This window comes from Lissotriton helveticus, chromosome 5_1 (assembly GCF_964261635.1).
Source record: "Lissotriton helveticus chromosome 5_1, aLisHel1.1, whole genome shotgun sequence".
Taxonomy (NCBI): Eukaryota; Metazoa; Chordata; class Amphibia; order Caudata; family Salamandridae; genus Lissotriton; species Lissotriton helveticus.
In genome coordinates, this window is record NC_136065.1 from 1,638,201,652 (window position 1) to 1,638,227,306 (window position 25,655).

Consider the following 25,655-nt stretch of genomic DNA (forward strand, 5'->3'; position numbering starts at 1 on the left):
GGCCGCCACGTCAGCAATGCAGACCCAACTCTTCACAGGTAGCTAGCTCAGCAATGGCGACGTTTCCGCCCTTGATGCTCGGCCAGAGTGCTCCGCAGCAGTCAGAGAATCCATAGCAGTCAGTTGAGGCAGGAGGTAGATCCAGATGACAAGGATAATTGCCGGATTATGAGCTTGGCCGGCTTAGCAGCTCTATAGAGCGGTCATCTTGCTGTCTGCCCTCTAGCGCTCCCCCAAGCATCCATCCAACTTAAATTGATACACACACACTATGCAACTACTTCATTAGGAGTGACCACATTGTTCGAAACCTCAAAGATGTTGGTAATGATTGTATAAAAAAGAAATTACCTTTGTTCATTTTGCAAGTTAATTTATTATTATAAGGACACTCGTTTGCTTATTTATTATAAACCCCAGGATAGCGAATCATAGGAACAACATTTATATTTTTTCACTGGCTATCCTAAAACCTGCATGCATTTGGTAAGGTGCTGCCTTTCCCAAACTTAAGGTTAAACAATAGGAGTGGATGACTCCGTTGATTCATTAAAGACTGTAGGCTTGTGCATGTTACAAGCAACAGGTTGGTTAGACAAAGAACAGTGAGTTCAGGACAACATATTTTATTCAAGCAGCAACAGGCTGATATCGTTATTCCTTAGAACAATGACGTGAAAAAGAAGAATACTTCTACAACTCTTGTTTGGTAGATATTTATAGTTATTTGCAATTTAAAAAATGTAAACTACAAGGGGATATAGGTAGGACATTAATACAAAAGCAGCAGAATTTGATAACTATCGGTGCACAAACATTATATTCCAAAAACAGAATGCATACCTGGGAATACCAAATATCTGAAAGGCTTATGGTTGTATGTGCTGTGCGCCTGTACCCTCCCCAGGTGCAGCCCATGCTGGGAATCTGTACACAAGACTACAATTTATCCTATATAGCAAACAAATCCACATTTAATGTAAACTGACAGCTCTCACTCTTCTCTGAACTTCTTTGTAAAGCTAAATATATGTTTGTAGAACGAAGTACACAGAACAGGAGGTCTAGCAAAAAGAAAACGTGAGTGAACACACCTTGATGTCCATTCAATTTTTGGCCTTCTTACTCAATCACATCCAAGGAAGACGAAGTAGTGAGCGCAGACCTAGTCCTTAAAGTTCATACACCCCAGCCTGAGATTGTTTCAACTTCAGTCATTCCGATCTTGCTTGCTAAACAAACACAGGACCACTTGTAACAGGGCTGCATGCATAAATAACAAAGAAAAATAATATTGTACAGAATGAATATAGGCTTGCATGTCAGATAAAAAGATTTTACAGTTGTACCCAATACAATGTGGCAGGTTAATCCTTACAGTCTTCAGACGAATAAGGACGCTGCCTCTTCTCCCACCAGAATTTCACGCTGTCCCAACCTGGTGGAGAGCATATTACAACCGTTGGAGGCTCTCCTTCAAATCACATTGAACAAAGGATCTCAACTAGCATTGAAGACCAGTGAAAACCAGAAAAATGGTAGGTCATAGGAAGAGTCTCTCCGATGGGAAATGAAAAATGGTCCATTCCGTTTCCTTCTTGGCTAAAGGGGCTACTGGAGTAGGGGAACTGTTACTGGGAAGTATACTAAGCCCTTTAAAATCATAACTGCCCCTCAGGTTTTCTGGAAACAAATAATATTGTGAACCACATTTTTGGATCACCATGCTCACCAAAAAAGATTTATCTGCTGAAAACATCACTGGCCCAAAGGACAACCACTTTGGTCATGATAGGCTTGTTTGCATCATACTCAAAACAGAGGGATGACATTGTGCTCTGTATATTTATTAGCTCAATTTATTTTTCCCCCTCAGGAATAAGTATTTCCACTGCTGTTAGCCAAAAATGAATTGGCCTATAGCCTTATACATTCCTGGATATCCGTAACAGCTAGAGTACAATTAAGGATCCTGTGAGTATCTTAAGAAAAAGCTCACTACTCCAATACAGCCTCAAAAACACCTTATCGAGAACTCACTAGCTTGTGATAACAAAGAGTAAGAATGGACCCCTGCAAGTCCTAAATTTAGTGTTCCAGACCCAGCCAACATCGCGACCAAAGTGCCATCCCTATGGGAGAGAATCATTTGCTTTGTGGGTTATGATTTGGTCATTTTCAATGTTTTCAGTGTAGGCCATTTTTTATGACAGACTTGGGCTACAATGTGGGAGTCTTAACAGTGTTACTAACAAATAGTCCTCCTGCACTGCCCACCTACCTAAGTGTCCAAATATACAAAAATATTCACTATGTATGTTCAGCAGTGCACAGAATTTGGGGTTTAACTTTGAAATAAGGCCACAAACTCCATTAAATTCATACAGATTCCAACATTTGTGTTGAACAATTCCATTCCCCATCCTTAAATACAACTAAAATAAAAAAAAAATGTTTAACAAAAAAACAAAAAACACACACAATTTTTGTCTCCACCTTAATTGTAAGCTGGGATTTTAAGCTAAGCGAAGGCATGTGCAACCCCATGATACCTGATAGCCTTGCTCTCCTTGCTGCACGAGCAGGCATAGCTGGAACGTGTTCAAATGAGCACTAGCGTGAGCTGAAATGTTCTGCCTTATGCCGACAGGCCACTACTTTGCCACTACCCCTACTCAGCTTCACCAAACAAGGAAACAATTCATACTCTGAGAAATAAAAACAAAGTCCACACTCATAGTTACATGGTGAGAACATTGGGTAAGGATATATACTTAAAAAAACAACCCTTAAGTGTATGAGTTGCATCCTGACAACATAAGGGAATGGTAAAAACATTTCTCTGATCCAGTGCATTTTCCATTCATGGCAAGCGTAAACCCTGCACAGTTTCCTATGAGCCCCCGCCCCTTTTTATTGGCTCATTCAACAAAGATATTTTGCATTTGTCTTTTCATTATAGGTCTTACCTTTTTGTCATGAGGAAGACCCAGGCTTAATAAGAGACAAAAGGGGGCAAATGTTGATGCCACAATTTGTCGATGCACATTCAGTGATATCCACCCAATTTGTACTTCAAATTTGAGTCTTGTTTTTGAGTAAAGCATAGTGTGGACTGGTCTCCATGTCTGGTTGTTTATTTGTGTTCTATTTAACCCTTATTGCGCACCAGAATGAACTTATTTCACGATTCAATGCATTATTCACTGGAGCACCTGTTATTCAAAGCTAAAGCTTTTTTGTAACTTTAATGCATTTGGGTATATTTTAATTAAACTACATAACCGAGATCGTCACTTTATCTACTATTTCTTTTGCCTAGGAAGCAAAGGCGTGTTTGGCTTCAGGGAACAACTGTGTGATACAGGCAGTTATATTGGTTGCGTCTGTCCAGATTTTCCTGAAGTTGCCCAGCCACTACTTTCTTACTGCACCAAGACAGAACAAGCTAATTGAGAATCGGTCTGACGTGTGAAAGAAACTCTGGGTCTGGACTGTTTTTGTTGCTGTTTTTTTTAGCAAGGGAGTGACAATCCCTTCGTTCAGACTAGATGGTACTATGCCCACTCAAAGATGAGTTGAATTAGGTAGTAAACAGGAGTGCACATTTCCTTAGCAAGCTGGTGCAGGGTCCATAGGTGTATCTAGAGCTTTAGAGAGTACATCTTTAGACATATGACTACGTCTTGGGGGCAAATGCTGTTCTCCTTCCTGCACCACAAGCAATTCGCAACCAGTAGGCCTCAGCCCATCATTTTTCTCTTTACATTTCTCAACTCTTTGAATACTGTTCTCTGCAGAAGCATTAAGATTTTTGATTGGGCACTGTTTCAGCTCTCTAAGACTGTGAAACCTTTACAGGTGAATGGAAACAACTTTAACATGACAGCCAGCAGTAATACAGGCTCCGGCTTCGAGAGAATGTAGGGAAAGAAACAATGAGGATGCAGTCAAAGCCCTCCTTTTAGCCATTTAAATTCTGCAAAAAACAGAAACTAAAACAAAAAAAGGGACAGCAACATTTAAATATTCAATACATTTTGCTGGCTGGAATATTCCTGCCACATCCCCCCCCCCCCCTCACCTTGTTGTAGAGGAAAGGGGTACAGACAAACAGAGCACAATGGGATGCGGTTGAAGTTCTGTGAATGTTCGATTCTTGGGCCAATATTGAAACATTTGCAGCCACTGGTCACTCAGACGTTTACCACACACATACAGACATTGGTCCAGCACACAAGGGCATGCACTCTGAGACCAACAAACATGTAATTAGGGACATTCAGCAATACAAACTCACAGTTTGCCTTGAATAAAACAAATCCTATGATTCAGAGTAGAAGAGCAAAAATATACATAACATCTTAAATAAAGACACAGGACATGAAAGGCTAATGGACAACATGGGTCTACTAGTACGCATGGATACAACACATTGGTGCAGAGGTAGATGTGCATGAAAAGATGAAAGGAAGATTCAGAAACACGTAGACAACCTTGTACTAAGATGGCCAGTGTACAAGCTCACCAAGGCATGCACAAATATATTCAACTACAAAGGAGGCTGCTAAGGTGCCATGAGCAGGGGAGTCAAATTACCCTCCGAAATTACAAATGTGATCCTACAAGCGAAGTGGCTTGCAAAATATCACATTGCCTTGTGTGAAAGAAAAGCAACGGTGCCTTGTGCATCTACGGATGAACATCATTACACAAATATGTTCTATGTTGGACAGCAAATATATACTCAAACAAGTAGATCGCTGAATGAACGTGTTAATTAACTGAGTGAAGGCAAATCCTTAAAGAGGTACACTGCCTCCATTTAGTGAGTTTATTGCGAAGGAGGAGAATAGCTCTAACGGACATGTGTGCATACATCTTCTCAGAACATTTTAAAGCTGTCAAGCTCGTAGTGAAAAGGAGAAAAGTTTTTTCTTTCAAATAACCCTCATCCACCAGGAATACCCTTGGTGGCATGCTTCATCATAGGGTTCATTCCTGCTACGGAAAGGGGCGTGCTATGACCAACAGATACGTGGGAGCACTGATAGTGACCAAATAGGTGATTACCTTTATTTTCGTTATAGCTCTCCATTCACTTATTGAGGGTCTTGACAAGTGAAAGAGTGGTAACGGGGAGTAACCCCCTTAGATCCTGATGAAAAGCCTTGGGGTAGGGCTTGAAACTAGTTGACCAGAGAAACTAAGGGTCATTTACCCTAGAAGTTTCTCGTCATCCCCATTTTTTTTTATCTTATCGACTAGGGGATTGAATAAAATAATCCTTTTCCCACTAGCCAGATATTTTTAACCCAATTTTTTACAAAATCCCCCACTCCAATATTAAGGTAATCAGCATAGGTGTATAGGCAAAATACACGATCAGTGCTCCTACGTATCCATCGGTCATAGCACACCCCTTTTCGTAGCAGGTAAGGGATGAACCCTATGATGAAGCATGCCACCAAGGGGTAACCCTGGTGGGTGAGGGTTATTTGAAAGAAAAACCTTTTTTCTTTCTTTTACTCCGAGGTTGTCATCACCTTCAAAATTTCTAGGAGTGACTCCTTTTGTTTATGTAATAATACTTTGGAGGAAGAGGCCTCTTCTTTTTCATCTATATCACCTTTTTTGATGTTTTTATGCATATAGCTTCCTACAACTAAAAGGGAGAGAGATGCATGTTAACATGAGCACACACAGCACAAACCTATCTCAGTATAGGGATGAAAAGAGAAAAAACATTTGCTCAGGATAGTTGGAATGAATCAAAAGTAACAAATACACCAACAGGGGTCTTAAACCAATGAAGATTACATGAGATCAAACAAGTGCACCTCTGGAGACGGGTGCTGAGGCACAATAATATGGAAAGGTGCAGATTTACAAAATAAAAGTGTCCAATAGCTGGATTGTACTCAGGCATCAATGAGCAAGAACAAAAGGAACGGAAGAGGGCAAGTCAAAACAAAAACACCACTTGCAACATGAAAATGCACACTGACAAACCAAATCACAGCTAATTAAGTTATGGTACTCTGGCAGCCTTAAACCGCTTTTAGCTGCCAAGAAAGGAGTGGTATGGGCACAAAAATACTTCAAAATGCATAAAATTACATATTTTATAAAAATAAAAAAAAAGTAAACTTAGGGCAGATAGGAAGTGCAGCCACACAGGTAGTGGAATGCAACAGATGGTAGTGTCCCCACCTGGAAAAACAGTTCTTAGGTACAAGAGCCCATCATAATATTCTTGTTTACAGCTTCAGTGGTATCATGACATCATTATCTGTTAACCACAACCCAGCACAAGGAGAGGTGGGAAAGAGACAAACGAGGGATTTATCTTCTTGAAATGTGACCAGGAATCAAAGAGATGCTGCTTCAGGCCACTCTGAGGGGTGAATCTCTCCTGTTATCTCTGTACAGGTCCGGGAGGCACAAAGGAGCCAATGATATTTAGTGTGAAGGCTCCAGCACGATTGGTTCTCAGCAGCACCGCGAGTCTCCCCCTCCGCCCTGTGGGTTCTGACCACTGCCTCCACCGAGTGGTTGCGTGATGGACTGCTGCGGCCCGATTTTGATGCCATTGGCCTAGGTGGAAGGGAAGAAAGGAAAAGTTGAAAAGGGAAGCACAAGTAGCAGAAAGGTGTTTGCCTTCCCATAAATGTTCAGAAAGGCAGATAGCAATCATATGAAATGTTGCCCGAAATGTAAACTGACTCAAGCACAAGGCACAGAGCATACTTTGTTAAGCAAAAAGTTCCACTGACCAGGATTCTGAGGCAGCTATCTTTGGCTTGAATGGACACCATGGTAAAACATCCCAACATTTCTGCCTGGCAAGAGGGAAAGTTGCTAACGACTTAAATTAACATTCCCATGAAAAATTACTAGGAGGAAAGTGACCTTTCTTTTTAATGGGATCTTCAATGATAGTCAAAAACATTGAGTACAACAGCAAACCCATGTCCCTTAACAGCAGATGAGAAAGTATCATAGTGATAGTGATATCATTTAAGAGGTCCCCTAATAAGGCCTGTTTAAGGAAGCCAACTTAGGCCTAAGGTCTGTAGTCTATGTCAAGGTATGTAAAAGTATGTGTAGGCACCTAAGTGGTCACAGGACAAATCCCTGCATTATTTTTCCTCTTCTGGAATGGGATTTTGCAATTAATGTGCTTTCTGATACCATAGAATACAAATGAAACTGTCAACTGAGAAACAAACTGTTTAGATGCGGCTAAACCTCCAAGAAGTGGCCCATAGTTTCCAAAAAGCAGTTTGCTATTGTGATCATCTTTAGTTCTAGAAAGATACAAACACAAAACTCTAGTGTTTGCTGCTGAGAAAGGATTTTGGCAAAAGTTAGAAAAATATTTTGCCTTTCCAGAAATGACTGCAAATAAGAAAGCTGCCTTTCAAGAAATATGCTGCAGGTAGGTCGCCTTATGCATAGACTGATATTTGGTATTTATGAGTTTTGATAGTAATGTATTAAGTACCCTTGGGGAGAAGGTCTTCTGGAAGTTGGGAACACTGGCATGATAGGGTCTAAGAATGACTGCAATTTTGAAAATAAAAAAAATGCCTTTCAGAGATTTGTTTGTTAAGTGGTTATGGCTGCAAGATGTACATTAATCGAGGATTATTGCAGACCTGAAATTGGCATCTAAAATAGGTAGTTTAGCATACCCGGAATCTTGGAACTCAGTAGTAAGTTATTTTGAGGAAAGCAAATATAGACCTTTTTGAATCTGAAAGTCGAATAGGCACTGGTTGCAAGTCTCATGCTTAAGTGAAAATGTTCATAGTAACTATTTATTCATGTGGACGTTTTATGTGCCCAAAATGGAAGCTTTAAGGAGCTAGGGTGCTAAGCATAATGATGGAAGGATGGAGTACAGGATCCTTTGCTGATGCTTGGTAAGATCCAGTCTCGATGCAGTCTCTTCTGTAGGCACTCCAATAAGTGGAGGAAGTTTAAGAAACGCCATTTGTAGGACTACTCTGGAGCAAGTTGGATCATTCTGGCTCTGGAAAGTTTCAGCTTTATTAACACAGCTGGGATCAGCAGAAAAGCTTGGATACAATTCACTGACCAGCTGATCAAATGGGCTTTTCCCCTTTGCTCTCAGTTGGTAAAATCTAGATGCGAAGTCTAGGCATAGGTTACTGTATATGGTGGTGAAAAGATCAGTATTTGATCATCTGCAGTCACATAAGGCATTCTGCAACACTTCATTGTTTCAGAGGAAAATACAAAACAGTGATGGATGGAATGCTTGAATTAATCTCAGCCACTGGTAATTACTTGGGCCACAAACCAGTGACTTGTTTTTTTTGTGCCCTAAGCCACCTCAGGTTAAACTTGGCGATATGAAAATCATGTTTCATTAAGAACAGTCAAGCACAAATTTACAAACGAGGTGTAAAAAAGTGCCCCCTTTTGACATGGTCACCCTCACTTTTAGCATGGTATTGGATACAATGTTGACAGAAAGTGCACTGGGTTCTTACTCTCCAGGTCCCCAGTGCCAGATCTCTTTCTCTAAACGGTATACATACATAATTGTTCACCCATTTGGCATTACTTTTAGCACCCCTGATACCTAGGGCAAGGAGGCTAAAGAGGGTCCTTAAGGGCTGCATCATGTATTGTGTCACCCTAAGAGTCCCCTCAGAACCAGCATGCAAATTGCTATTGCAGACTGCATGCCATGGTGCAGAGAAAAGTGAAGACACCGCATGACATACCTCCTGTGTGCCATGCCTGCCTTCAGACACTGCATGCAGTATAGGTAAGTCATCCCTACAGCCCTAAGGCAAGGAACACTATACTATATGCGTGGACATACCCGCATGAGCAGATATGCCCCTGTAATGTTAATGTTTATTCTTGGACACTGCAAGTGAACAGGGAAGCCATTTTTAGTACATGTGCTGGACACTGGTGTTCACAAGTTCCCCAGCCACATGATGGCATAATTGAAACTAGAAATGTTTGGTGTCAAACATCTCGTATCAATAAGCCCATACGGATCCCAGTAATGGATTTATTAATACAAGCCCCTTGAAAACCTACCGCTCTGGCTGATTGGTGTACAGCAGCCTGCCACCACAGACAGGTTTCTAACCCCCCAACAGGTGAAAGCCTGTGCTCTGAGGGCAGAAACAATGTCTTGCTACGGCCAAAGGTGTAGTTGCCTCCTCCAAGCAGGATGGCTAAGTGATCAGCATATCAAGGTAGGTGGCTTCAAAGGCATCTGCCACCTTTGATATGCTACCCAAGGCTTCCCCAGACAGGGAAATGCCAACCCCTGCCCTGGGGCCATTTGGCACCTGGTCAGGTGGGAAAATTAACCCAGCAGGAGGCGTGTCCTCCTCTCAGACTGGTAACACCCCTAAGATGGCCTACCTCATGTGGAAACGATGTTTTACATTTCATCATCTTAGTTTTGGCGGAATTAGGATCTCTGGGTTATTTAGATGGTGTAGACACCCTAAAGGTAAGTAGCCCATTGGCTATTACTGGTACCTCCATGTAACACGCCTAAAGTGAACATTTAGGTGGCACCCTCTGACACCAGGAACTTAGATTTTACCGATCAAAAAGAGGACACAGAGCAGCAAGAAAAAGCAAGAACTCTAGACTGCTTTGGACTCTTGGCTCCAAGTCCTGCCCTGCTGCATTAATTCTCGACACTCGCAATCTAGTGACTGGTCCTGCAGCTGACCAGCTTCCAAGAACCCTGAAAGACTGCCAGCCTTTGCAAATCGGCGAGCAACCTCCCTTGAAGTAGAGGAGCTACTCCCCTTCAGTCTACAGGCACTGAAATGCAAAGTTAGGTCCACTGTGTTGCCGTTCCGAGGCCAGCCCGATGCAGCAGCCCCCAGGAAGAGGACCCTGTGCTCCTGAAGGACAGATTGCCCCCTCCCCCCACCAAGTGGGAATGAGGACCAACTGGAGCCACACAGGACCAATAAATGGGGTACTGTACACATTGCAGCAAGTAGTGACCGTGAAAGTTCAGTCGGGACTCCAAGTCAATGTAGCCATCGAGAGACGTCAGCACCGCAGAGACCAACCCCCAGAGTGGCCCAGATGTCCTGATTTTGCACTCTCAACTGGCAAGATCGACGACCGCAAGGTTCCAAGGTGCACAGAGTCCTGCTGACCTTTCTACTTCCCAACAGTGTCCCAGCCTGGGAACCGACTAACTGACTGTACTCCCTTGTTTCCAGGACCCATGTGACCAGAGCCCCTGTTGCGAGCTCCCGGACTTGTCTCCAAGTCCCATTCTGCAGCCTTTTTCTAGGTGGCCCCCCTTTCTTCAACCGGTGTAGTGCTTACAACTACCTACATGACCTGCACCTCTGCAACCTGACTCCCCAGGGCAGCTAATGAGTAACTGCTCGTGGTACTTTAGATGGGAGCAGACCCCAGAAACTGCATACAAACAACTGTATGCTATACAGGCCTTTTCTCCCATAGGAAAGCACTGTGTAAAGGTGCATTTAAGTGAACATTTTACGTAACTGCTAAAATCAATTTTTAGAAAAGTACTTACTTGATAAAGAACTGCTTGCAATCAAAATTTATATAAAAATGACTCATTTTTCTAAATTGGTCTCAGATTTATTTTTTGAGTATGTGTCAACAAATGCTTAGCACTACCCTTCGATAAGTCTACCTGCTCCCCCACACTACCACAAAAGAGGGTATCATTTGTGCCTTTGTAAACCAACTGGGGTTCTAACTGGACTCTTCACACAGTGTACCTCTTTTTGGCACACCATATAAAGAGCCATCATCCTACACCAGGTATTCTCTGAACTGAAGCACAAGCAACTCAAGACTGGTTTCGGGCTATTTGGGCCTCTTCGGTTGGGTGCAGCATGCTTCTAGTGGCACAGTAAGCACAGACCCCACATCTAGGCATACCCAGTGTACTTAAAGTGTTCAATAAAGAAAACAAAAAAGGCCACCAGTGGCTGAGATTAATGCAAACATTCCTTCTAAAACCTTACTGTTTTTTGCAGTACACACCCTAAGTGTGACAGGTATGCCCAAATGCGGTTCCCGTGCTCACTATGCCAATTGATTCAAGCTATACCTCACTGATGAAAGCAAAGTAGGTAGAAACTGGTCTGAGGTTGCTTGTATGGAGGGGAGCTAGCCTAGCAGTTCAGGATCGACTGTACCTATTGGAGCAGGAGCAAGACTGAATCACAAAAGACAGGACTAGTCTAGAATGGCACAGTGGGCAAAAAACTATGGTGCAGAATGGGGCCCAGAACAATCGCCCTTGGCTGAGATTAATTCAAGCATTCCTTCAAACAACTTGCTGTTTTTGCACTTCATCATTTAGCGTCCATTTGCAATTTTGGTGCATCCTGCTGTTGAGGATCAGCCACTAGGAGATGATCATGGTGATATGCATACTGTGGCCATCAACCATCTAGAGACGTTTTGTCTTACCAGGAACAAGGCTCTCTACTTCCTTCCATCTTGTTCAGACAGTACATCGTTATACTGTTTTAACAATAATGGATTTCTTTTCATTGTAGGTAGAAAGGTCCTCAGAGTTAGGTGCCCTGCTCGGACCTTTATTCGACTGATAAGGTAACAGGGCCTCCTTCTGCAAGCAGAAGCCCTTGAGCTTGTGGACAGGCATATGGACTCCTCCCCTCCAACAGAAAATCATCTGTAATGATAGCCACGGCATGCATGACCTAAAATGGAAAGTAATGCCTTTGTAAAAGGTTTTTCAGCTGACACATTCTTTGAAAGGACTGCAGTGCTGTCATTGTTAGTGCCAGCTTGTCCTCCCAGTTTTGCAACTACTGGTCTTACTGGTCTTTAAAAAACCAATAAGACGTCCTGTAAAGAAAGAGCTTGTATTAACTACTCTTCCGTTTATAGGTAGACAAAGGTTGTCTTCACTACCTACTACAATGCACTGTCACCACTGCCAAGCATTAGGAGCTTACTTAGTGAAGCGAAGAACCTTTTCCTTGAAGTGACTTATTTCCACCAGAAAGCTGAGCGAATTTCTGGAAATTGAGCAGATTCGGAGAGTAGAAATATGCTTACTGTACGTTGATGGCACATATCCTATCCCTTTGATGGACTAGAAGTTCAGGTCTCCTGTTGTATTTTTCTTATCACTTTGCAGATTCAAAACAACTGTGATATCTTCCTTTAGTCCTTTCAGAAATTATCTTTATTTTCTTGAAAATCAGGACCCAATCAATTGCCAGCCATTGGCAAAGTATGTCAATGTGTTATTTCAGGCACTCTTGTTTTGGGTCAAAGATCTTGGTGGAATAATCAAACAAGGTGACCTAAACCTCAAGGCACAACACTTCTGGCAAAACATACCCTTTTTTACATACATTTGTCCCATCCACATGACAATAACGATTCTAAACAGGTGACCTTTTACATTGTAGCTTGCTCCTGTCTCTTCAACACCAGGCTCTCAGTACTCAAACGGTATAACACCACTTGTTTCATCCTTGGCCAACAGCCAGCTGTGCATGATCACATTGGTTTGGAAAAACATTCATGATTTTTTTCAAAACATTTATGATTGTTTTCAAAACATATCGATTCTAGTAGAAACCCTGGATTGACCGCTCTAGTATACAAGACCCTTATTTCCCTCTGCAAATTAGAGAAGAATTCCTTCCAAGCTGACACAGTATCCTGCATGCTGAATCTTAGACACGCAGCGGTCTAACATACCTTGCGGGGTGTCCGCCTCGAAGCAGACATGGGGTCCTTCATTCTCAACCATCAGGTGAGGGAGATGGTTCTTCCCTAGGGTTTTCTTGGCTACAAACATACATACACATATATATATATACTTGCTACACATACAGATCTAGGCTAGGTACATTTAGGCAAACTACTTAGGATGCACATTTTTAGGAATATGCAAGTGCTACTGTTTTTATCTGAACTGATTATGTTCATCTTATTAGCACTATGGTAGACATGTATCTACTACTTACCATCTTGGTACTTGCAATCTCTTTCATATGCTTCGGCCTCCTGATTGTCGCAGTACATATGTTTTACACAAGGCTGTCGCTGGACCAATAAATACTTATTGAAACATCCTGATTGACATCCTGTATATTTTCTGAGAGCAAGCAAGCATTAGTGTCTGAACGAAAAGTACTGTACTGTTTTACACGATCCCTGAGGAATCAGGGTTGTCATGTTCAGTGGTTGCCAGAGACTACCTACACCACTGTAAGATACAGGGTGTGGTAGTGGCACTGTAGAGCTAGCTGGTGTAACGGCTGACGTTCTGTGGCGGTGTCCGGAAGCGGTTGGGACACCAAGCCCTCTGTTTAGGTCAACCATAACGCGCAGGTCCTGGGGATTCCTAGGACCTACACGAAAGGCTAACCCTTGGTAATAACCATGTGCATTTAGGGATGAATGACTGTGGACTAAATACTCAATGGGCGATTAAGAAGTCTTTATTTACCATTTCCTGGAAATCCTCTCTTGTACCCCTTTAATAGTCTCCAACGAACCTCTAGAGCGATTCCCAAATGGATATGTCATAGCAGTTGTTGCTGCAAAGGCAAAAATGGAATCCGTTTGAAAGTCTTATTCTGAAGGCCAGAACTTTAAGAAGGTGTTGAGTAGCATGTTGAGGAGGTGCCCAGTAGACTCTGAAGTGAGAACTAATGCAGGTCATAAAAGGCTTGAGACCAAAGGTATTATTGGGTTTGAAGGACTTCAATGATGCAGAATCTTTAAAAAAGTTGTGATTGGGGTGCTGACTGGATAGTTAGCATAGAATCTAGGCATCTTCTTTCTAAGAGTGTTAGATGCTCAGCGAAATGAAACCTTCACCAGTGTGAGTGAAGGAGCTCTCCTAGAAGGAGCAGTCTTAAGCATAACAGTCAAACTAATGTCTCCTGGAGAAGTTTGAAGATGAGCCAGGGAAGGAGAAGATGGAATTGTAATTACTGGAGCATACCACGTTGTCAGAGTTTGCTTGTCAGCACCTAGTGCCTGAAGTAGAAGGAAGACATGTTGTAAGAAGTATTATGAACTTAGAAGAATTGTTCAACATAAATATCTCAAATGCTGCTTTTGCTTTAATAAATGGGCAGCCGACATCTCCATCCATCATGAACATGTGTCATGTCTAGTGAAAAACTGGAGGCAAAGATTCTGTTTGAAAGGTACCTCTTTTTAGACCCTTCCTTGCTGGGTTGAACCGAGGGGGTGACAAACTGGAGGAAGGAGCCCATTTCCCAGGTTCTCGGAATATCTAGGACTACAGATTCTTTGAGCTTCCTGATCTCCGTGCCTGCTATGAAGGTGAATTCCAGTCTAACAATGTCCTGTACAGTGTTTGTGTCTCGTAAGCAGATACCGCTGAGCTTAAGGAACGTTATCTGCTATCTTCATGTTGCATAAGAGAAGGCATCTTGCTGACAGTGGGAAAGACCCAGGGAAACCACACTGTAAAACACTCCATATCACACAAACCACGGAGTAAACCCAAAAACATACATTTGTAACGATGTTTCTGTTAAGAAAGTAAAAATTACTACAGCCCACTGCTTAAGGATCCTGTTTAAAGGAGTTCTAAAAATAAAGCAGATGTAACAGTCAATGCAGAGCAAGATGGTGATATTGGCTACTACGATCTGCCTAAAAGGAAGGCCCCATATTTCATTCACAAAAGCCTATTGCCTTCCTTTCCTTTAAAGAAAAAAGGTTTGTGAAGTACTGTAGTGATCACTTTCACAAATGATGTTTTACAATGTTTGTGTTAGACCTGTCAGCACTATGGTGGTCTTTTTCCAAACCTTTTGCCTTCACCCCTCCTTTTTTCCTAATCTTGTGTTTGTTGACCGTAGGACTCTGTGCACTTAACCACTGCTAACCAGTGCTAAAGTGCTTGTGCTCTCTCTTCTCTAAATCCGATAGAATTAGTTATACATAATTGGCACATTTAATTTGCTTGTAAGTCTCTAGTAAAGTGGTACCCCATGTACCCAAGCCTGTACATTAAATTCTACTAGTGGGTCTGCAGCACGGATTGAGCAACCCACTTAAGTAGCCCTGTCAGACATTTCTCAGACCTGGCATTGCGCCGGTGTGTGCAGCTTTGAACTGCCATTTCAACCTGCCAAAATAAACTTATTGCCACGTCCAAGTCTTTCTTTTTAGTATATGTAGGTCACTCCTAGAGTAGACCCTGAATAGCCCAGAGTGCAGGATGCAAATTTTTTAAAAGGATGGACACGTACCTTTACGTTTTACATGCCCTGGTAGTGAAAAACTTACATTTGTTGTTCACTACTACAAGACCTACATCTCCCATTTGATATCCTTGGGTTTCCGATTACATTTAATAAGTGATAACTTTCAATTGCCAGCAGGTAGACGACTTGAGTTTAGGGTCTATAGAATTGTAGCCCTCTTAACGCCTTCGCTGCGCTGAACGCTCCGCGCTGGTGTGGAAAGTTCTATTGAGCGGGCGGGCTGGAACGTTCAGCGGACGTGTGCAGCACTAGCAAGGTAGTGCACGCGACGTCTGCTGAACGTTAGCCGCACTTAAAGGGTTAATGGTAAGTTGGATTTTAATCAAGAAACAAGGCTTAGGCGCACAGCATCAAGTTGAGCGAGTAGTTGGTGAGAAAGGTGGTGGAGGGTTGAAGGTGGATAAAGGTGCTCCTACAGGTGACGCAACTGGCCGAATGCGTCCAACTGATACTTGAAGATGAGTGTGCTACGTGGTACGTAGACACATCCCTGTGTAGTGGGCACACTTGTAAGGTTCAGTGTAACTGACTCCAATAAAGTTTAATGAAACAAAGTTAAATGAAAGTTCAATACGAAGGTTTCATCATTTGTTATATTTGATAATTTCACAAATTCTTATAATAAAGCGTTGCATCACGCCAATCAATTGAATACAGTCCAACGATGTTTTCAAAACATGCTCCAATGCATTTCGGACTAAAGGTAGTCCTTTATCAAGGAGCGCTGTGGGAGGATACAAAAATGCAACTTAGATCAACGGTGAATGACAATAGGGGTACAGAAAAATGGTGCAGAGGAGTGTATTTACATGCGGTGTGGAAAAAGATGAGAGTTTGACATGCGTTGGCGGGTGAGTGAATAAGTCACACGACGTGATTACATGCAGTTGAAAGGATGGTGCGGGCTCAGCGTGCATTAACAAAAAAAGTGAATGTACGTGTAACATTAGGTCTATGACCAGACGAAGTGAATTTTAAGCTGTGTTTGTGATTCGTGATGAGAAGCCATCTGAGTAATTCAAAGATCAGGAAAGGTGTAACCAAAAGTCTAAACAAAGTCTTACGCTTGCAGAATCAGCGTTGTGCTCACATCGGTGCTGCAGAAAACGGAAAAGAACCGTAAGGTATTGCTAACCTAGAGCGCATTGGGTGAGAGAAACGGAGAGCATGCGGTAGCAGTCACTTACTGTGAGAGGATTCAGAGGGTGGACCGGGTATCACGAGCTTCGCGGAGTTACTGCGGAGTTCGATGGAAAAGTGTGTGAGGTTGAAATAGATAAAGGACACTAAGGTGAAAGGGGATGGGGGCGGCCATCTTGTGGTGGAGGAAAGTGAGCAGACAGTATTGTGCAGTCGGGTACATAAGCAGAACTGGGTGCATGGTATCAAACAGAAGCATTACAAATAACAACTAAGTTCGGTCCGGTCATTAAGACCGAAAGGTTTCAAAGACTGGAGTCTATAAATCCACGAGGTCTCCCGCTGTAGGAGAGTCTTGTTGTTGTCTTTACCCTCAATGTGGACGACCATCTCAAGTACCAGATATTTCAGCTGTGCCACACTGTGGTGGGCTTCATTAAAGTGGACGGCCACATTTGATTTTGTGTTCTTTGTTCTGATGTTCGATTTATGTTCATTAAGTCTGATTTTGATTTTTCTGCTGGTTTTTCCCACGTAGATCTTCCCGCATGGACATTTAAGTAGATAAATCAAATTGGCTGAATCGCATGTGGCGTCTACATTGAGATTAATTTCGTGGCCTCTCATCGGGTGGTTTAAGGTGTTGCCTCCAATAACATTATTGCAATTGTTGCAATGATGGCATGGACGTGTACCCGTGTGTTTCCTAGACGTGACAGTTGGTTTGGATAGTATTTCTTTAATATTCATAGGTCTGCTGTAAGCAAAGATAGGAGGTTCTTTGAATAGGTCACCAAAGTCTGGTTCAGACGATAAGATTCGCCAATGTTTCAATATTGTTTTCTTGTAGATTTTACTCGAAGTAGAGTATCTGGAAACCAGTGCCATTCTAGAAGTCAAATCCTTCTTCTTGCTTTTTAAAGCTTCTGAGCGTGGGATCATGTTAGCTTTATCCCGGGCCTCTTTAATGATTTCTTGTGGGTATCCCCTGGTGGAGAACCTGCTGGCCATTGATTGTAACTGGGAGTCTCTTCTTTCATCATTGGATACTTAAAGAGCTACACTAGAGACACTACTGACTTCATCAACAAGTTAAACTCCATCCAAATCAATGAAGATGAGCAAATACTATTGTGTACTGCTGACATCAAGAGTTTATATACCTCCATTCCCCATGCTGGTGGAATTGAAGCTATCGAATTAGCTCTTTTGAAATCCGACATCACAGACTCCTTGAAGACCTTTATTTTAGAACTCATGGTTTTCACTCTGTATCATAGTTATTTTTCTTTTGAACAACGCTGGTATCTACAAATGTCCGGGATGGCCATGGGCAATTGCGCCGCGCCCACATACGCTAACATTTACATGGGCAACTTCGAACTAAACCACATCTTTACCAACGCTAACTGGACCGACAATCTCAAATTATACGCACGCTACATAGATGATTTATTTTTCATCTGGAAAGACTCTCGAGACCATTTGGAATCAGCACTATCTACTTTGAACTCCAAAGATGACCGGATTGAACTCACCTGGAATATCTCTGACAAAGAAATTACGTTTTTAGACGTACTTGTGAGAATCACTCCTGATGGCATTGAAACTGACCTATACCGAAAGACAACTGACCGCAACAATACCCTGTTGTATAGCAGCTTCCATCAAGACTCACTAAAGAGACACCTACCGTTCAGCCAGATGCTGAGAGTGACTCGGATAGTATCCAATGATGAAAGAAGAGACTCCCAGTTACAATCAATGGCCAGCAGGTTCTCCACCAGGGGATACCCACAAGAAATCATTAAAGAGGCCCGGGATAAAGCTAACATGATCCCACGCTCAGAAGCTTTAAAAAGCAAGAAGAAGGATTCGACTTCTAGAATGGCACTGGTTTCCAGATACTCTACTTCGAGTAAAATCTACAAGAAGACAATATTGAAACATTGGCGAATCTTATCGTCTGAACCAGACTTTGGTGACCTATTCAAAGAACCTCCTATCTTTGCTTACAGCAGACCTATGAATATTAAAGAAATACTATCCAAACCAACTGTCACGTCTAGGAAACACACGGGTACACGTCCATGCCATCATTGCAACAATTGCAATAATTTTATTGGAGGCAACACCTTAAACCACCCGATGAGAGGCCACGAAATTAATCTCAATGTAGACGCCACATGCGATTCAGCCAATTTGATTTATCTACTTAAATGTCCATGCGGGAAGATCTACGTGGGAAAAACCAGCAGAAAAATCAAAATCAGACTTAATGAACATAAATCGAACATCAGAACAAAGAACACAAAATCAAATGTGGCCGTCCACTTTAATGAAGCCCACCACAGTGTGGCACAGCTGAAATATCTGGTACTTGAGATGGTCGTCCACATTGAGGGTAAAGACAACAACAAGACTCTCCTACAGCGGGAGACCTCGTGGATTTATAGACTCCAGTCTTTGAAACCTTTCGGTCTTAATGACCGGACCGAACTTAGTTGTTATTTGTAATGCTTCTGTTTGATACCATGCACCCAGTTCTGCTTATGTACCCGACTGCACAATACTGTCTGCTCACTTTCCTCCACCACAAGATGGCCGCCCCCATCCCCTTTCACCTTAGTGTCCTTTATCTATTTCAACCTCACACACTTTTCCATCGAACTCCGCAGTAACTCCGCGAAGCTCGTGATACCCGGTCCACCCTCTGAATCCTCTCACAGTAAGTGACTGCTACCGCATGCTCTTCGTTTCTCTCACCCAATGCGCTCTAGGTTAGCAATACCTTACGGTTCTTTTCCGTTTTCTGCAGCACCGATGTGAGCACAACGCTGATTCTGCAAGCGTAAGACTTTGTTTAGACTTTTGGTTACACCTTTCCTGATCTTTGAATTACTCAGATGGCTTCTCATCACGAATCACAAACACAGCTTAAAATTCACTTCGTCTGGTCATAGACCTAATGTTACACGTACATTCACTTTTTTTGTTAATGCACGCTGAGCCCGCACCATCCTTTCAACTGCATGTAATCACGTCGTGTGACTTATTCACTCACCCGCCAACGCATGTCAAACTCTCATCTTTTTCCACACCGCATGTAAATACACTCCTCTGCACCATTTTTCTGTACCCCTATTGTCATTCACCGTTGATCTAAGTTGCATTTTTGTATCCTCCCACAGCGCTCCTTGATAAAGGACTACCTTTAGTCCGAAATGCATTGGAGCATGTTTTGAAAACATCGTTGGACTGTATTCAATTGATTGGTGTGATGCAACGCTTTATTATAAGAATTTGTGAAATTATCAAATATAACAAATGATGAAACCTTCGTATTGAACTTTCATTTAACTTTGTTTCATTGAACTTTATTGGAGTCAGTTACACTGAACCTTACAAGTGTGCCCACTACACAGGGATGTGTCTACGTACCACACTCATCTTCAAGTTGGATTTTAAGTCACAGTTCTGAAAATGGCACTTTTAGAAAGTTGGCATTTTCTTGTCCTAACCGTTTGGTGCCTGTAGCCTGTTCCTGGGTCACGTGACTAGGTATAGCTGGCATGTGGTTTGTGTGTACTGCTCCTAAACAGTGAGACAAAGGGTCATAAGCCTTCGCAGGATGGCCCATCTCGGAAGAGGAGAGGTCACCTACCACACTTGCACATGACAAAGGCTCTGCCCAAGCGCACTCACAAAAGGGACTGACACTAGTCTACTGTGATCCCAGACAATCTGGGGCCAGGGCAAGTAAGCAGGAAATTGCAAACACCTCTGGGGTTAGAAACCTCAAAATCTTTCTCCTATTTCAAAGTGGGAACCAGTTACAAATATTTTGGGCTGTGGAAGACTCATAGAGTCTGCTGTGCTGCTTTACAGAAAGAAGGACTGCCACTCAGCTGTGCTGTCCTGCTGCCCTCCTGCCAGAGTGAGAAGGACTGGACCTGCATCTTTGCCCTGGACCAAGAGTGACCCAAGGGCTAGTTGGCTAGCCTCCTGATCAGAGCCTCAGTGACAGAACAGGCTCCAACATCCTTGAACGAAGGACCTGGACTCTGCCAACTGTGATTCCTGGTGCTGCCTTAGTCCTGTCCCCTTGGAAGAGGGCCTGAAAGTGCTCTGGGTGCCCATCTGGGGTCCCAGCATAAGTGCTTTGCCTCTCCAAACTCCAAATCGAAACTGGTGCGCAATGCATCCTTGATGCAGGACTTCACCTCCCAGCCCCCCAGGTCAGTGGATCTACCGCTGCGCACCGCATCTTCACAAAGTACCTTGCATCATCCACCACATCTCACAAGAACCGCTGCTGCGCTAAGCATCTCCACTCAAGGACCTCACATCGCTATCGCAGTCCCTCCCCCTGGAACTGCTGCTGAGTGACGCATTGACGCAAGACTGCATCTCTCTGCAACCAGGATTTAAGGTAATTTTTTCAGCAGGCCTAACTGGGTACCTGTAGCCAGCTCGCACTCCATCATGGTTGGCATGAACTTGTGACTTTCTCCCAGTCTAGAGCGCCCAAATAACCACAGTTTGTGCTTTGTGCTTTTTTGCACTATTTTCACTTAAATCTTCAAAACTGGATATCTACGGAGGTACTGATTAGATTTTCTGCTGTTTTGGTCATACATTATTATAAACATTTTCCTGTGTTGTGTTTCACTTTATTACGGTTTGAATTGTAGCCTAAACACTATACATGCTGCCTCTAAGTTAAGCCTGACTGGTCAGTGCCAAGCTACTAGATGGTTTAGCACAGGTTAATTTGGGGTTTGCTTGTGATTTCACCCGGACAAGGGTTATAGAGTTTTACACCCCTGAACCAGTAACCCAATTTCTTACATTACGCAATAGTATTTATGCTGTGAAATTACTGTCAAGGATTGGACTATTCAGTGCTTATGACAATCACTGAAGATCCCATAAAGGAGAACTTGCGGTTGGAGATGGTTACCTTACTGACACTTGTCTATAATTTAACTTTATTATTCCTTACTTTAGTAGATGTATTGTACAGTTCTATATTAAAAAATGTAAACATTGGGAACCATAGGTTAACATCTTACTTAAAGAATTACTTTAACGCGTTCAACCCTCATGTGTGAAGGGCTACTTTAGGAGAAGAGAAGAAAAGTAGAACCTCTGCTCCCATTGGCTACAAGGAGCTTACTATGGAAGCAGGTTTATGTTACCAGCAAAGTGCACTTTTGCGATTTGTAGGTCAAAGTCAAAATCTGGGTGCCTTTTCTACAAGATTCTAGGAATTACACTTAACCATAGTCTTGCTACTCTGTTGCCACTATGTGCCCAATTTATATGTTAGCTGTAAGCATCCTCAGTCGCATTGGTGTCAAGAGTATCCTTGCAGCCAACATATGGTTTCCCCACCAAATTCAGATGCGGGCGGAACAATGGTTTAATCACGGCGAGACTACTCAGTCTCTGCCGTGATTAAACCTCTTCAACAGCTCTGTGGAGTAAGGGCTGTCAGAGGCAGGCCTCCAATTCCGCACACCTAATTTAGATGGGAGTAATTAGAGGTCACCGCCAGGAAAACCCTAGCCCTAAGGGGCCGTGAAAAATGCTAAATGCTCGCCTCGCCATGGAGAGCACTCCCATGCAAGGAGAGCATTTTATTTTCAATAACAAAATCCTGCGTCAGGGTTTTCTTTTTAGAAATAAAAAAGGAAAACAATTTGGTGCAGGGCTCCATCATGTTGGCGGAGCACTGCACCAAACTGCAAAAAGCATTGCCAGTTACGGCGATCCTTGGCAATGGTTTAAGAAATCTGGTGGTAGCCACGTCATGTACATGTATAACTCCATCGCCCTGGCGGATAAATAGGCCGCCCGCCACCTGACACTAAGTTTGGTAAGTGATGGTTGGTGTGTTCAAATTAGTGTTCGGTGGCAGTTCCTGTTGGTTCAGTGGGATGAATATGTTGTGTCATCTAAGTGGTTTTGGTGCCAAATTTTAAGCATGAGCATGTGGTTGAGGTGTAAGATGTTGTTGACTTTGGGAAAATGGGTGTGCAAAGAAGATTCTAGAGAGGACACCACTTTGTCAGTCACATAGCTTAGCTCTGGTCACATGTGTGCACAAGAGTATCAAGAAGCCTAACATGTTCTTTTGGCGTTCAGAGATTATTTATCAATCTGTGTATGTGTGATCAACTGCAAAGTGTTGTTGGGAGCCTGAAAACAGTCAGCTATATTGTAAGTCCGGGCTCTATATGTTTCATGCCTGTGACGCCTTCTAGTTGAGCATGTGTTTGTACCAAACTTAATGAAGAGATGCCTGAGAGCACGAGATCCAATCTCATCCTACCCATTCCATGTACCTCAAAAAACGAACTGCACGTTGTTCATTTTGAGGAAGGATAGCCGTGAAGGTATTCGTATAAATGTACTGTTGGTGACTCTAGGGAGAAGGATGCATAGTGTGTTGTGCGAGTGTTATCAGAGGAGATGAAGTAACCATTGGAGATGGAGACAGAGACTGTGCCTCCATGGTAGGAACTCTATTTAACATCATCCTTGAAGTGTAACTGGAACCAATAAAATAAGTTATACTTTCTTTTGCATGTCATTTGTGTCATATGTCTTTAAAAGGAATGCAATTCATCACCCAGCAGCTGAAATTGCCTCCTAGTTAGCCTCACCATCTTTACTATGTCTTAAACCATAACCCCTGTAATTACAACCTAAAACTCACTGCCCCTTTTCATAAAACATCAGCTCTCAAGTTGCACCTCATTGTTGACGTCAAACAGGCCTTGCTGGATGTTCTTGTAGATCTGTTTGGCTGTGTTGATGAAGGCCTGAACAGAACAAAAGAAGATACCAAATATATTACTGCCAATATATAGATTATGAAGCTTTAACAGATGGTAGAATGAATTGCAAACTTGATCTCATTTCACATGGGCAACGTTAACACTTTCCCTCCACTAGCCTCACTTCACCTCCTCCACGTTGGCTGCTGTCTTTGCTGAGGTTTCCATGAAGATAAGACCATGCTCACGAGCAAAGGCTTCTCCCTCTTCTTTCTTAACATCCCGTCTGGATTCCAAATCACTATGAAACAAAGACAGGATTATTGTAAGAAATACAAGGGCAGGAGACAGATCATTTCAAAATAGAGATGCAGAGCAAAGATTCATGCAGATCAATCATGAGTACTTTGAAAATACACTGAAAATAACTTGACAGTGGGAAATAAAGACTTGATATTTCCAATACATAGGTCCGTCATATCGTGGTGCCTTGTGGCCACTAACTTAGCCTTAGAATTTTGCTTGATGGCGAGAGCTACAATATGCTGATGTGAGCAGCAGGAGACTAAGGAATATATTAGCCTGATGAGTCAAGGAGAACCTGCACAGGGCAAGTAGGAACCTTTCTGGGATTTCAAGACAGGAAGCCTGGGGAGTAAGGCTGACCTTTATTGAAATTTCTTGCACATCAAGTTACAAGATAAACAAGCAGGGTTTCCGCAAATACTAAGGAGAAAACCACATCTGTTACATACATCGTAAAGGCATTTGTACATTAGTGGCACACAACTGAATATAGGGAGGGGTGACAGGAGATGAAGCAGGAAAGGAAATGGAGGAGCGCCCAGTACAGGCAGGGTGCAGACGGGAGAGGCCACAGGGAATCAGCAGAGTGCAGAGGGGGGGGTAGCAGTCCTTTACCGGGCGGTGAGCCGGCAGGGAGCACGGGAGAGGTCGCAGAGGGAGAGGCACTCCGGTGGAGGAGGTATGAGACAAGAGGACCCCAAATACCAAGTGGCCGACCAGTTGCCGGCGTCAACTCCCAGAATCCTGACAGGAGCGTCTGACAACGTGCAGCATCTTCAAGCCAAGTGCTAACCCTGGGTGCGTGTCTCCGACTCCAATGCATTGCGACTCTGCGAGGTGCAAGAACAAGTAGCACAGCGGTGAGCCAGCGGGAGGCGTCAGGACAATGCTTCACAAACTCTAGAAGGCAGATCATTGGGTCTCGCGAGACGGGCGTGGCGGTAATCTCAGTGATGATGGTACACATGTAACGCCAATATGCAGAAACCTTGGGGCACAGCCAAGCAAGATGCGAAAAGTCCACCACAGGAGCCGAGCACCAGAGACATCTATCACTGGAAGTGAGGCCCATTCTATACAGCTGAGCGGGGGAGCAATACAGTCTATGCAAATATTTAAAATGTATGAGGCGCAGGCGGTAAGTAGGAGACAGACGTTTGATCTGCTTGCAACAGTACAGCCAGTCTTCCTGAGAAAGATCAATAACTAGATCCTCGCAACAGGTAACGCGGACGCGATCAGCAGATATTGGGGATGCCGCTAACGTGGTGGCATAAAATCTGGAGATCAGTTTGCGGAGGGAGGTGGAAGTGTATGCCAGATCGAGGGCAGTCATCGAAGGTGTGGGCTGAGGGAAAGTGGGGTGCAGCTCCCTGCAGGACGCTCTAAGTTGATAATAGAGGAGTGTATCCTTGTGCCAGACTCGGCTGGCAGAGAAAATAAATCTCTGTCGGGGTAAAGGTTTGATAAGGTGGCCAGCCCCAGGTCAGTCGCACGTTTTACCATCCTGGCCGTGTGCAGTGAGGGAAATAACGGGTTGTATGCCAAGGTCATGGCATATGCAGAGAGCAAGCTGGAGCCAGAATATCTCCGAAGACTGTCACAGGCCCAGCGCAGGGTCTCACCATGTCGATCTCTCCGTACGGTGGTTTTGCGGGGACGAAAATAGTAGTCCGGATGGGCGAGGGGGGCCGCCAGGTCAGCTTCCAGCATCACGTGGGGTGGTGTGGGGTGGGGTGGGGCTGAAATAGCCAGATGTGAAGGAAACTGGCCTGGGCACTGAGAGCGTATAATTTGAGGTCCGGGACACCCAACCCGCCGCACATAAGGGGGAGCGTGAGAATTCATATGCAATTCTAGCCTGCCACCCAGACAAAGGAGATGATGGGGGAATGGATTGTACAGAAAAAATGAGCTGTGAGAGGAATGGGAATATTCAGGAACAAATACAAACCTTCAGAAGCACCACCATCGGGGCGATAGCAATGCGCCCCGCCAAGGGTAGAGGTAAACGCTGCCAGAGGGGTATTTTGGCCTCCAGACAGTCGACCGCCCGGCCGAAATTTACCTTCCAAAGTTTGTCCACGCTCCTGCTGAGCCAAACGCCCAGAATTCT

General features: G+C 43.4%; 1 protein-coding gene across 2 annotated transcripts in view; it reads right to left on the reverse strand.

Annotated features, from left to right (window-relative positions):
* Positions 1-700: 700 nt before the first annotated feature.
* LOC144755673 (ras-related protein Rab-2B) overlaps positions 701-25,655 on the reverse strand; it is a 220,700-nt gene continuing 195,745 nt past the window's right edge. Inside the window, exons 6-9 of one of the 2 annotated variants that reach the window (XR_013594949.1) lie at positions 23,423-23,534; positions 23,210-23,278; positions 5,480-6,597; positions 701-4,969 (exon numbers count right to left, since the gene is read on the reverse strand). Coding sequence is in view for 1 of the 2 variants with exons in the window: in XM_078644842.1 (XP_078500968.1) it covers positions 6,493-6,597; positions 23,210-23,278; positions 23,423-23,534 (286 nt within the window). In the remaining variant the exon portion in view is untranslated. Of the gene's footprint in view, positions 6,598-23,209; positions 23,279-23,422; positions 23,535-25,655 lie in introns of both variants that reach the window. The other variant, XM_078644842.1, reaches the window with a different exon arrangement.